The sequence below is a fragment of the Sinohyriopsis cumingii genome, chromosome 11 (assembly GCF_028554795.1).
Source record: "Sinohyriopsis cumingii isolate HCF-2022 chromosome 11, ASM2855479v2, whole genome shotgun sequence".
Classification (NCBI taxonomy): domain Eukaryota; kingdom Metazoa; phylum Mollusca; class Bivalvia; order Unionida; family Unionidae; genus Sinohyriopsis; species Sinohyriopsis cumingii.
In genome coordinates, this window is record NC_142971.1 from 50,080,448 (window position 1) to 50,095,467 (window position 15,020).

Sequence of the window (15,020 nt, forward strand, 5' to 3'; positions counted from 1 at the left end):
TATATCCATTTGTTCGTGTGTTTATTCATTTTTGTCAAAATCTCGGGGCTAACCCAGGATATACCTAAATTTTGGCAATTTTGTGGCAATACATGCTTTTCACTCAAGTCCTTAAATTTATCTTTGGAGACCTTGATCCAGAAACTTGCATTTGCAACTTTGGCCAAAATCTTCTGAATGGGTTGCCCACATCATTCCTGTACCTCATAAAACTCAGTGAGCTCTTTCAAGATTTCCTTTCCTTCATTCAGCTTCCAAAGTTAAATTTAGTTGTGATGCCACAAAATTACGATCTGTGCTTGAAATCATCTATTTCATTTCAGTGATATCACTGCTGGAACAAAAAGTGTTCTATTTGTAAAGTTCAACAGTTTCTTCCCAAGCATGTTTTCTGTGGCAGTTCCTCCAATTTTAGTGTATCTGCTGTGGAGTTGGTGTGAAATTTGCCAACACTGACTTTAAATTTTGTACAGTAGCAGGGTTCATGCTACCATGTGAAGTTGTTATCAAAGTCACCTAACAAATTCTAAACTTTACCTTCTTTTGTTTGTAAAACAAAAATGACTTTTCTATATGATTTTTTAGAGGTACATTGAGTTGCCATAGTTTTTGAGATGCTCCCTTGCTCTAGCCAGGTTAGTTCCAGTGTTGTAGCTTGAGGTGAAATGTTGGCATCAAGCCTTCAGATAGCTGGTATTGATATCAGTTTGGCTGCCAAACAACCTCTTGCACATTCACTGGCATGTGTTTTGATAGCTTGTGTTGATATCAGTTTGGCTGACAAACTCTAGCATATTCACTGGCATGTGTTTTGATAGCTGGTATTGATATCAGTTTGGCTGCCAAACAACCTCTTGCACATTCACTGGCATGTGTTTTGATAGCTTGTGTTGATATCAATTTGGCTGACAAACTCTAGCATATTCACTGGCATGTGTTTTGATAGCTGGTATTGATATCAGTTTGACTGCCAAGCAACCTCTTGCACATTCACTGGCATGTGTTTTGATAGCTTGTGTTGATATCAGTTTGGCTGACAAACTCTTGCACATTCACTGGCATGCGTTTTGATAGCTTGTGTTGATATCAATTTGGCTGACAAACTCTAGCATATTCACTGGCATGTGTTTTGATAGCTGGTGTTGATATCAATTTGGCTGACAAACAAACTCTTGCACATTCACTGGCATGTGTTTTGTTAGCTTGTGTTGATATCAATTTGGCTGCCAAACAAACTCTTGCACATTCACTGGCATGTGTTTTGATAGCTTGTGTTGATATCAGTTTGGCTGACAAACTCTTGCACATTCACTGGCATGTGTTTTGATAGCTTGTGTTGATATCAGTTTGGCTGACAAAACTCTTGCACTTTCACTGGCATGTGTTTTGATAGCTTGTGTTGATATCAGTTTGGCTGACAAACTCTTGCACATTCACTGGCATGTGTTGTGATTGATGATTGACCATTAACCCTTTACAGAGTAAGTTAGCAACTATTACTACCTGATTTCTGCAGTTATCATTTAATGACAAAATTCTGAAAACTTCTATTTCAAAATAGTATGCAAATAGCAGTTTGTGTTTTGAGAATAGAATTGGTGATCTGAGTATTTCAACAGCAGTGTGTACATTATTTTCTTCATAAACTCATTTGAAACTGTAAGTGAACATCTCGTGGAGAAATAATGACAGACATCATTGTGTCTGGGAAGTACCACTTTATTAGACGGTCTGTTTTCATATATTCAAGAAAATATGCAGTTCCTAGAAAGCAAAGTCTGAATATTATTGAAGATTTAGCTTTAAAATGCAATTATGTAGGTCAGAAGCATATGGGGCAATGCTGTTTTGTGGAATTTGAAAAGCACTGTAAGGTCAAAATTGTTTTCCATTTTCACATATTTTTGTGGAAATATGAAAAAGCAGTAAAGCAAATACTGTTAACCAGTGCATCACATTATACATATCGGGACAAATAATAAACCATAAATTTGCAATCCTATCAATGGACTCTTATAAATAATGAAACTAGAAAGTGAGTGGTTACTTTCTTAAAATAGATGCACTCAGATGATAGTTGTTTCAATTTAGTTGTCTTTGAATACTGATGGTAATGTTTTATCAGCAATTAGGACAAACTATCATCTGACTGTAGGCGTGCATTTGCTCTCATGGGGTTGTTTCAAACATGTTTAGAAATCTTTTCAAGTGCCATTTTAAAGTGAACTTTCAGAAAGTAAAACAAATTCTTAATTAAGTGTAGTTGATTAAGCATTTAACTTGCAGTTACAATACTTTAATCTAGTTACTCAGTGAAAATTCATTACAATGTATTACTTCTGATGTTCTCTTTTAAAGTCATATGGTCAAATTACACTGCATAGGAATTTGACAATTTCTATACAACTACCAAATGTGTTTATAAATACATACAACCGAAACAATCGTGTTTCTTGTTTCACTCTCTTCTCACTGTTCTGTACAAAAGGAGAAGTCACTAATCCCTAAAATTCAAATCTAGCTTGACCCCTGCATTAGCTGACAAACTTATCAATTCGGGATGACATTCATCTGCAGCTTGGGTCTTTTTCATTCGAGCAGATGTTCATCAGTGTGCCACCATTGTTGTCCTGTTGTCATCAGAGGTTCCATTACACCAGTATATGCCGGTTTTTACCGATGCTGACTTGATAATTTACTGAGTTACAGCTAGGGTAAAATTCATGATGCTTAGTGGAATGAACTATGATCGTGGTGTTGACTTGTGATGTTGTCCATTTTGATTACAGTTCCTGTAAATGGTAGAAAGTACTATAAAGTATTGTTTTCAACATACTTCCCTCCATTCTATGCAAGTGATAAACCATGCATTGATGAGATTGGTTGATCAACATTTGTACCAGTAAAAATTTGGTCTTGTACTGACTTTTTCCATCATTGCTTGTGTGAGGGTATCAGTAGTAGTGCAGTCCTAGTTGAAATGTAGGTCGTGTTTTTTCTATCAGCTCTTCATAATGATTCAGATGATAGATGACAGTCACATGACAAAGCTGTTGCTGATGCAGACTGTGATGGCACAGCCTCTGTATCTGTAGAATCCTGTGTTCTGCTATATTTGATGCTGTCATTTTATGTTGTAGTTTGATCCTAGAAATCACTGCACACTCTTTAAACAGTGATGGAGCAACCTTTGGCCATATCTCAGTCTTGGTTTTGCAATATTTCAGTCGAGTTCCTTTAATGGGATTCCTTTGAAATGACTGCCATTGTTTGCAAACTTTCTAACTCAACACAGCAGTCACTGATAACTCAAAAAATTGATGAAGTCTATGTACAATGATGGTGGAACAGTTCTAAAAACAATAGAGGCAGTTTGCACCTTGGGTAATTACAAATTGTCATCAGAGTTCTGTCAAAAAATAACTAATAACAAAAACTGTATTTGATAATGTCCAGGTACTAACTCGCTGACTCATCTCATGAAATCCCAAGGCACTTACAGCTAAAATGAAAAGTAATCTAATTATGTAGAGTTAGCTTCAACATGAAAAGCAAAGTTCTCTTTGATCAGCATATGAAATATTCTCTTCAGTTTCTGTAGCTAATGCGTGTTTCTTATGATGTATTATTAGGTACAAGAGTATTGTTATAACTATTAATTCTTGTCATTGTAAGTGATGTAAAATAAGGCAACATAAGGCTGGGAGTTACTTGTGGCATATCTGTAGATCTTCATGGCAAAATAAGGCTGGGAATTAATCATGGCATCTCTGCAGATCTTTATGGCAAAGTGAAGCTGGGAAATGCACTACAGAGTGTCAACATTTTGGTACATCTTGCTTCATACATGTAGGTTGGCAGGTGTTCTTGCAGAGTGTTGCAACAGTAGATGGCATGATGTTAATTTGTTTTGAAATTACTGGCATTTACCAATGCGATCTGGTTGTAAAAACAACTGATTTGAAACTGAAAGTGATCAATTTATATGCTGGCTTTGAATCAGAGTCAGAAACATAAAGTTGTCCAGCTTTTTTACATTGACGTAACCCAGACAAGCTTCTAAGAAAACACAACCAAGAATTTCATTTCTGTCAGACATCAGGTTATATGATTTGTTCAGCCCTGTGAATCCTTAACAAAACTATATTTGTATATTTTTTTATAGTTTGTATCTATTATATAATCATATCTGTCAATTACAACCACCCATGGTGAAATCCAAACTTAGTATTTGTATACAGGGGTTCACCTTTCAAAACTTGATTTTTTGAACCAATGCTTTGCACCAAATATCATTATTATTAATAGTAGTAGTAGTAGTAGTAGTAGCTCCCTCTTCCATGCCCTGGGTATCAGCGGTTTTGTTATTTCCAAGGAAAATTCAGATTATGGGACAGTGTTAAATTAGATGTCAAACACTTTATGAGATGTACTGTTTGATTCACAGTATAGTACAAGGGTATTATTTTGATGATGTGTTTAGAGTTTTGAGTATGGTTGGTAATGAAAGGGGGCTTTGAGTTGTTTTTGAATCCTGAGTATGGTTGGTAATGAAAGGGGGCTTTGAGTTGTTTTTGAATCCTGAGTATGGTTGGTAATGAAAAGGGGCTTCGAGTCATTTTTGAATTCTGAGTATGGTTGGTAAAGAAAGGGGGCTTTGAGTTATCTTTAGTTGTATTTTTGGAAATGAAACAGGGATATTAGAGAGGGTTCAGAATCCATGCTTCTATTTGATGTGTTTATATTTATCCTTTTCTACAGCTACCACCAGTCCAATAGTTTCAACACACAGCCTTATCATGAGTGTGTAGAGATGTATAATCCAGGTGGAAAACGCAAGCATTGGTCTCGCTGGAACAATCAGAAGGACTGCACGGCTAATGGTGGAAAATGGGTTCAGTTCAGCAACTACCTAGAGAAGGCTTCTGGTGTGTTATTTTTGATAATATAGAATACTTATTTTCCATCAAAAAGTATTCATGGTAACCTCTTTACAAGTTCTCCTGCTGTTAAAATACAAAATGTTTCTAAGGCCTGAATCTATGACAGTTTATTTGCAGAGGATTATCTGTCAGTGGAGGTCACTCCACATGATGTTTGACGTGTTTTAGTGGAGGAAGGTCACTCTGCATGATGTATGACAAACATCAGCAGCAGTTCTCTACTTTTAAAATGGTGGCTATTTCCTGAGTAAAGTTCAGTAGTTGAAAAACTACATCTGTTCAAAATGATTGCAATTCAGCACATTGATGGGGAAGTGCATAATTTTCCACCTAAACTGATGCATTTAATACAGTTATTTTTTCCCTGGGTGTCTGAGTGGTCCAAGGCACACACCTTTACATCTCACTTCTGTTTGTGAGGGTTTGAGTTTCTGCTCAACCAATTCGGGTAGGTAAGATAGCTTGCCATTAGCTTCCCATGGGTCGGTGGTTCTTCCACGAGTTTTCAGTGTCTTCCTCCACCAAATGTACTGGCTACCATGTATAGCCTATTATGTGCTGAAAAATATAGTTAAATCCACAAAATCATTAACCACAAATCCAAGTTCTATTCTTCTCTGGATTCTGTACAATTGTAGTAGCTGAGAGGTATCATTTAAGAAAGAGCTTTCAAATCTAAAATTTCAAACATTGATTCAAGTTAGGTGTAAGTAGGATCTAAGAATGTCTAGACAGTTGATAACCCATGGTAACCAGATAAATCTTTATTGCAGAGCTTAACATGTAATTTAACTTAATTGATTGAAAATTTTAAAAAATATATTCTTCCAGTTGATATTTTTTTTATTTGATTGACTTCTATGACAGACAACCTTTTTTTGATTACCTATTCAAACTTTAACAGATGTTCAAGTGACTTGTTTCCTGTACATTGTTTTAGGTTATGTCTCTGAGGCAACCTGTGTCGGGACAAGGAATGGCATGAGGTACATCTGGGCCATTCCTTATGATGCTGAGGATGTAGAGCAGAAAGAATGTCTAGTGGCTTTAGAGAAACCAGATTGTCAGGAAGCACCATGGTCCCGGTAACACAGCACATCACACCATCCCCACTGAACACCCTCTAGCTCTCCCCTTATTCTGTGCACTGCAAATGCATTGGACATGCAGCTGAAAAGCTCTTTTTGTTTTGGAAAACACAGACTATTGACTTAAAGCACTAAGATTGTTTGTGGTAAAAAAAACATATCTCTTCCCACTCCACCATCTTGTATTGTGATCAGAATATGGAATTTGATAACACTGTAAAGATACCAGACTGATGGGTAGAATTATGGTCCCCGTATTACAGTCACACACCATCCATTTAAGATCTCTGCCCCCCACCAACTCTGTCCTATGTGTTGAAAAGATGGTGCCCATATTACAGTCACACACCATCCATTTAAGAACCCTGCTCCCCACCAACACTGTATTGTGTATGTTCAAAATAGGGTCCCCATTTTACAGTCACACACCATCTGTTTAATATCCCTGCTCCCCACCAACACTGTTTTGTGTGTTGAGAATATGATCAATATCAGTCACTTGCCATCCATTTAAGATCCCTGCTCTCCCACCAGCTCTGTTCTCATCTTCGCTAGCCATGGTTCCAATGTGATGACCCTATCTACACCTTGGCATATCGAGTCAATAAAATTGTGCTTCAGGTTTGTAAAGTTTGTTAGATGCAACGCCAAGCCACTGCATCCAATCAAAATTAAGTTGTTCAAATTTGAACACTGATCGAGACAAGTGGAACACACAACTTGAATGAGTTGATCAATAAGCAATTTTTTAGTGCTGGGTCATGTTTGCACTAATACATTTCACTCAAATACACCTGTAATGGCTTCCCTCTGATACATACTCATACTTTCAATGTTAAACTTCCAAGGTATCCTTTTTAGTTCAATTGCATCCACCATTTTCGGCCATTGTACCATGCACCATGCTATTGGTTAGTTTGTATTACATACTAAGGGAAGCAACTCATGAAATCCAATAGAGGTCGCTAGGAAAAAGCACCGATATATCTGTTTGATCTGCCAAGGTGTAGATGGGATTATCATATCGAAACCTTGGCTAGCGAAGATTCTCTGTCCTGTGCATTGAAAATATGGGTCTCAAGGACTCAAAAAAGCTTTCAAGAGTATGTGCATGTGTACGTATTACATGAACCATAACTCAATGAAACACATCTCTTAGGAAGCCCTGTTTTTGCATCAATACAGTATTACCATTCCACATCAATCTACATGTTATACAGTATTGCCATTCTACATCTATCGACATGTTATACAGTATTGCCATTCCACACCTATCTACATGTTATACAGTATTGCCATTCTACATCTATTTACATCATACAGTATTGTCATTCCACATCTGTCACTGCTCCGATGGCCTAGTGGTTAGAGCATCTGCCTCAAATGCAGAAGGTTGTGGGTTCGACTTGCAAAATGGTACTAACAGCTGCCTCACTTAGCGCTCAGCATTAAGAGGTTAGTGTTAGGACTGGTTGGCCTGGTGTCAGGATAATGTGACTGGGTGGGACATCATGCTACATGTCTGTGGCATGATGCCCCAGTGCTAGACGTAACTATAAACTACCACACTGCAGACATCGTAGCGATATGACTGAAAAATTGTTAAAGCTACATTGAAAATCAAAATTACACACACATACACACACACACACTACATCTATCTACATGTTATGCAGTATTGCCATTCCACATCTATCTATAAGTATAGAGTATTGCCATTCCACATCTGCCTACATGTTATACAGTATTGCCATTTCACATCTATCTACATGTCATACAGTATTGCCATTTCACATCTATCTATATGTCATTCATTATTGCCATTCCACATTTGCCTACACATTATGCAGTATTGCCATTCCACATCTATCTACATATTATACAGTATTGTCATTCCACATCATTTACATGTTATACAGTATTGCCATTCCGCATTTATCTACATGTCATACAGTATTGCCATTCTTCTTCTATCTATATATCATTCAATATTGCCATTCCACATCTGCCTACATGTTGTACAGTATTGCCATTCATCATCTGTCTACATGTCATACAGTATTGCCATTCTACATCTATCTATATGTCATTGAATATTGCCATTCCACATCTGCCTACATGTTGTACAGTATTGCCATTCTACATCGATATACATCATACAGTATTGCCATTCCACATCCATCCACATGTCATACAGTATTGCCATTCCACATCTATCCACATGTTATACAGTATTGCCATTCTACATCTATCTACATCATGCAGTATTGCCATTCCACATCTGCCTACATGTTATACAGTATTGCCATTCCACATCTGCCTTCATGTTATACAGTATTGCCATTCTACAGCTATCTACATGTCATACTGTATTGCCATTCCACATCTATCTATATGTCATACAGTATTGCCATTCCACATCTATCTACATGTCATACAGTTTTCCATTCTACATCTCTCTACATGTCAGACAATATTGCGATTCCACATATATCTACATGTCAGACAATATTGCCATTCCACATCTATCTACATGTTAATTAAGCTATTCTTGACAGTACAATTGGACATTGAACCTAACACACTCACACCAGTTTGTGTTTACCTATTCATAGTTAACTTCCTATCTTATAAAGCAAAAGTGAAGTTACACTGTTATAATTTAGATAAGAACTAATTTCATTCATTTATTTCTTGAGGAAAGTTCATCAAGATTTTGTTATATATTTTTAATTTTTTAAAAAATTCAAGTCTTCAAATAAAACTTGAGTCATATTTTGACAAAATATTTTGAGTTGTGTCCATATTTTTCAGGTTTTATAAATTTAATGCAGGTGTACTTAATCTGTAGCTTAAGAAAAAATAAATCTACATCTGTGTGTCAGTTTGAACAATGCCCATTACTAATACTCATGAAGCTGTATGTGTATGATTAGGTTATCTGATTCAGATCAGTGTAAACATTTTCATTATTAAAATCTATCTATTTACAGATCAAATACAAAATCTTGTCCTGCAGATGAATTTCATGATATTAGGACTCTTAATTCAGATAAACTTGTCAGACTTTATATGTTTGCTGTCTGAATATTTTCACTATCTGTTGTATGCCTTATGTTTCCTGTTGTGTAGATCTAATCACCTTGGTGATGGGAATGATGGAAAGAACCTGAACTACAGATGGCACTTGCCATATTTCCCATCAGCCCATGAACACAGATGTGTCTTCAGGATGAGGTAAGCCACACAGTTTTATGCCAAGAAGAGACATTAAATGATTTTACAGAAAGCATTCTGTCAATATAAGTAAAAACCATTGCTATCTCTGCTGCACACCATGAACTTGAGACTGTTGCACCGTCATTTTGCAACTCTTTAAGTGGTATGGTGGTGTTTAGGGAAACCACTCCTTCTGCCAATGAAAAGTCAGTTTTAATGTTAGTTGTTTTCTCATTAATAGTTATTATATAACACAGTTGATCTGTGAATGAACAAGGTGATCTTTATCAATAAGCTTTGAAAACTGTTTTCATTCAGGTCAGGTTTTTGTTGTATAGCTATATGACAAAAGCTTTGAAAACTTTTTTTTATTCAGGCCAGGTTTTTATTGTATAGCTGTATGACAAGCTTTGAAGTCCATGGTCATTCAGGCAGGTTTTTATTGTACAACTGTAGAAGTATAACAACTATAATGTATAATGCATTTCAAAGGAAATTCAGAATGGCACTTGCCACATAATCACTTAATGCATATGTGAATTTGCTTTAACTCAAAGATCACTTCATGCCATTGTATTTGTCAATATCAATCATGTCTTCACATTGTTCGCTAAAGTTTGACACTTTTTCCTAAAACATTTCTCAAAGGAATATTGGATAAAGTACTTTTAATATATGCAATGTTTCAGATCATAATACTGCTTTGTCTACGATCTCTGTTTTTGTTTAATTATCAGCCTAACATTTTACACCCAGACTCTAGAACTAAAGCCACAATTTTCCGTGAATAAAATGTAATGGCTGTGTGCATTAAAATTGGTCTGCAATGCTGCCTGTAAGTTTTCATTATCATGGTGGAGAGAAGCTACAATAATGTTTTGATTAATTTTGTAAATTATATGGGCAGTGTCTTCATCCCTATTCTTCAATGCATTTAAAGATCCTTTTTTTCTGTAACAACATCCTTCTAGACAGAATTACATGACAAGTGAAATGGATATTCATCCCTTTAAAAATGAATTCCACAATACCATTTGAAATGTCTCTTGTTTCTCTAGGTACAACATATCGACAGATGATTATGACCCCTATCACACCGACAGCAGTTACAACAAAGCTGGGTAAGGTTTGAAATTGCACAAATTTTGGTCACATCCAGGCCAGGTAAAGTTTGAGATCACATAGACTCTAGTCACAACCAGGCCAGGTAAGGTTTGTGATCACACAAACTCTATTTACAAGCAGGCCAGGTAAAGTTTAAGATCACATAGACTCTAGTCACATTCAGGCCAGGTAAGGTTTGAGATCACACAAACTCTTGTTGGAGTATGCCAGGTAAGGTTTGAGACTCAGGTCACAGCCAGATGAGGCAAGATTTGACATCACATCTATTCCAGTCACAATCAAGCCAGGTAAGGTTCAGGGTTACTCCAGCTTGAGTTACAACCAATATGAGAAAGATTTGAGTTGTTTTGGTTTCACAGTGAACATATACCTGTGAGCATTTCTTTATGGACTTTGAATTTGGGATGAATTGTTGGCATTTATATAGCTTTCAGTTTTCACTTGAACCACCATCTCCCATAATCTTCCTGACCTGGCTGTACAAATATAAGGCAACCTTTCATCAGGAGAAATAGCCAATATATTTTTTTTAGTTCTCATAAAATTTAGAATTTGTTCTTTGTTTTATATATAGCATTTTTAGCAAGATTCCATGAAAACCACACTAAGAAATTAAAATGTTACTTTTGTTCTTGATGTAGCTGAAATGAGAAGATTGTAAAGACCTTTAATTGAATTTTTGCTTTATTTGTTGTCATCAGCATTTGCACATTGAATTTATAATAGCTGAAAATCCTATTTAAATAAATGTACTGGATGGCATGTAAACATACTTTATGGTTCTATTAATGCATGTAGTACAGTCATGGTTAAGTAGACTTAGTATCCGTTATTCTATTACAGAAATGTTAAGTCTCCCGTGCAGAACAACCCAGAAATTGATGTTGGAGGCCCAAGCAAGCTGCAACTGGCTTTGAATACTGATCAAACTGGCAGAGTCTTCCAGGTAAGGAAATGAAATCCTTGTATATTATACTGGACTGTTTGTCTTTTCCCAGTCAAAAACATTATAGATTTCTTTTCTGGTACACAGAATAATTAAAAATTTAGGACAAATTAGTGATAAATTGTTCTGTTTACACCATTTTTCATTGTACCTCAGTGGAAATGGTGGGAATATGATATCAAGTATGGCCACCATGGCAGTTATTGTTACTCCAAAAAATGGAAAGTCATACCAACATGGGTTTTTCACCAGAAGATTTCTCATACGTCTTGCTGGTCTTAAATTGAAATATTGCTGATCTTGTGGCCATCTTGATAGTGGGAATTAAACCCTCAATATCCTGGTACTGGGTCCAGCATCCTTACCACTAAGCCACATCAGTTCTATGGTGGGGATCTCAATGGTTTCAAAGTTATGACTCCATAGATGGAACTCAGTGGGGGTATGGACAAACTCAGGAATCCATGCTGACTGCAAAAAATAACTCCCCTTGTTATGCCATGTAAGTGTACATTTAGTTTTGTAGGGTTTTTAAACTATTTATAGTACTTAATTGATTATACATGTGTATTTTGGTGGACAAAGAACCTGTGAAAACCATGGGTATAACCATTGTCCCACAGGAAACTACTGGCAAGCTTCTCACATACCCACATTGGTCAAGTTCAAACTCAAATTCACATGGACAGAGGTCGCATGTGTGAGTGATTTGTAATGGTTAGCACTTTAGACCACTGAGCCATCTGGGGCCACAGTAAGTGTATATGCTGAAATGGCGGGACTATTAACAGTTTTGAAGTTATGAATCATGGCCTAGTCCTTATGGGTAGAAGAGATCCAGGGGACAGTGCTGGTTGGATAAATGATTTTCCCTTTTTATGCAGAGAAAATGATCCTATAACTTTGGTCTGGGAAAGAAAATAAAAGACACCAACATTATTGTACAATGTGGCAACTATGCACTCTAAGCTTTCCTCCCCTTCCTGCAGTTTCAATACTTGTGAATTTGCATGTACAAGCAGATGCCAGACCCATGTTAACATTATAGCTTTTATTCTGGCACAAGGGCTACCTTTAAATTGTCATAGCAGTGGGTGTGAAAAGCTCTTTTAAAATGAACACCATATAGCCAGTATTAACTGAGAAATCTACACAAAAAATATATAAAAAATCTTACCATATTTGTTAAAATTTGGATATTTCATCATTGGAGATTATTTTGTAAAAAATATGCACAATCTTTATCATATTTTCTAAGTTGTTTAATATGTTTCTATCAAATATTTTTATTTAGATTTATCAATAATTGTTTAAGATATATTCTTCCTGCTTGTATGATACCTATAGACTCAAAAATGTTTGTCTATACTTGCATATTTTTTAAATTAAAATCTAAAATATTAAATAGTCTTAATGATTCCTTTCTCATACTGTCTTGTTACAAAAATTGTATGCAACCCCAACCTTTATATTGGCAGTAAACCAAAGCGGTTTTATGCCAAATCTTTTTCCACAAGAGTTCCTAAGCTGAAATTGGTCAGGAGGTTTCTTGAGAATATAATTGTTGATAGACAACAGATACGTTTTGTTTCTTCTTTAATATGTTACCCAATCAAAATACCTTAGAACAACTACTACCATACAAATCCAACCATTGCAGGATACTACTTTTGGCTAAAGGGAGCTAAGAGTTGTCTGCTGACCTATGTGGCAGTTGTGTGGAGTGATATCCCTTTAGGTATAAGAGTTGGTAGAAAAATCTAACAACCTCTCAGCTACTACTTCTGCTCTCGTCACAAAAGCCAGAATCTACATAGAAGATACATTATTACAAGTTGGACAAGTTTTCACTTCAAACTTTTTCTCCTCCTGTGCCGACAAAGTTCTGCCTTTACAATATGCGAACACTTTGCTGTCATCACACATTTAGCAACTCACATGGGGCAGCCTAAGCAGCTTCACATTCAGTTTTGGTTATAATTATTTTGTACGTGCAAATCACTAGCGCTTATAAAAGCTCCTAATATATGTGTAATTCCATTACGAATGGGTACATATCAGTGAGTACAGGTGGTCTGTGGGCCTTTTTCTCTACAGGTAATTGTCTCATAATGGATATTGTTGCACCTACTTTGTACATATCTATAACGGCACCTCTATTCCCTTTTATGCAAACATTTTTATGTGTAAAAAAGACACTTGTATTCATTTCTGTATTGTTTCCGCTGTTGTTGGACAAGTACAGGTAAGTTTTCTATACCCAGTTTACTCAGCTGTGTCTTGAAATTGCATGTTTCTATAGGTGACACTTGAGAGATGTTTATCTGCATAAGCATTCGATCATATTTAAAGAGCACTTAGTCACTTGCATGGGTAGCCTATGCAATTTCACAAGATTGGTTAGGTCTGCAATATTTATATGTGTGCTTGTCTTCATTTCCTTAAGAAACTCCTTATATATGTATAATTCCTTCATTTCTGGTACATACAGGTGAGTTTCTTTTACTGCAGCATCCTTAGCTTTGGAATACCATGCTTCAATGATTCTACTTGTGCATACCATCCTTGATCTTCCCTACAGGTAGCATTGTATTTGATATCATCTGCTCTACACCCATATTGTATTCAAACATCATATGTGCAGGCCCACAGGTTTATACTTCTTCTCCTTACAGGTGGTATTGTCATTATATTTTACCTGCACTCTTCATTGCTTTATTAGACCATTTGTTATCAAATTCTGGGTCAACCTTTTAAAATTTAGTTCCACACCAACATTGCATTCTACAAGATATGTGCAGGGCTACAGTTTGATACATTTTGCTCTAATTGTCTTGCAGATTAGAGCTGTGGGCAAAGTACAGAAATGCACAGCTCAGCATGAAGACATCACTAGTCTGCATGATGACCTTTCCTCAGTGAGAATTTCTGGAAGACAAGGGAGATAACTCTACTTATCCTTCAGACATGAAGTGCCAGACATTGACATGCTCTGAAACAGCTCCATCATCCAAGTCACCACCACAGGTCTCAGCATTATTGGTGCTTGACTTGATTTCTATTGCAGAACAACTAGGGACAGAGCTAACAGCAGCCAAGTTCCCTCTCACTCATTAGGCATATTGACAGGTTACATGGATCAACCATTCCATAACTGCCCCAATCTGAGGATTCTAACGATATCCTCCTCATACTCTGATTCTGGAAATCAACTTAAGTGTCCTCAATCAATTCATTCATGCCCCTTGGTTCTCAATGGAAACATGCAGCCTTCCATGCTTGCTGCAGTACAGACTGTAATCTCAGGTGGTTGTACATGCAGAATTAATGCCTGCCATGAGCTGGATGTCCCAATTCCGCAGATGGTGTCTCAGATGTTTGCAGATGAGGGGAGTTAACTTTTTGGCCTCCATTTGGACAGTAGAATCTGCACATATGGATATTAAACAACCTCTCAGAAATAGACTATTCTCACAAACAGTCATGGAGAGAATCACTCTAGCAAGAGGACACCCCACTCTGAAAGCATACAAATGCAAATGGCACATTTTCACCGAGTTGTGCACAAACACATCATACCTCTCCTGGCATCTACACCACAAATAGCTGACTTCCTCTGGCTCTTCAAACAGAGAAAGTTTGCACCAATTATGATAAAAGGTTACAGCTCTGTGAATGCTGACACCATTTGTCACCACA

At 36.6% G+C, this 15,020-nt stretch overlaps 1 protein-coding gene across 4 annotated transcripts in view; it reads left to right on the forward strand.

Moving 5' to 3' along the window:
• The window catches only part of LOC149788425 (protein DD3-3-like), a 77,411-nt gene that overhangs the window by 36,561 nt on the left and 25,830 nt on the right, over positions 1–15,020 (forward strand). For all 4 annotated transcript variants that reach the window (XM_089974407.1, XM_089974408.1, XM_089974405.1 and 1 more), the window contains 5 exons: positions 4,762–4,928; positions 5,884–6,028; positions 9,164–9,268; positions 10,309–10,371; positions 11,219–11,321. In XM_089974407.1, coding sequence (XP_089830533.1) covers positions 4,762–4,928; positions 5,884–6,028; positions 9,164–9,268; positions 10,309–10,371; positions 11,219–11,321 — 583 coding nt within the window. The remainder of the gene's footprint in view (positions 1–4,761; positions 4,929–5,883; positions 6,029–9,163; positions 9,269–10,308; positions 10,372–11,218; positions 11,322–15,020) is intronic.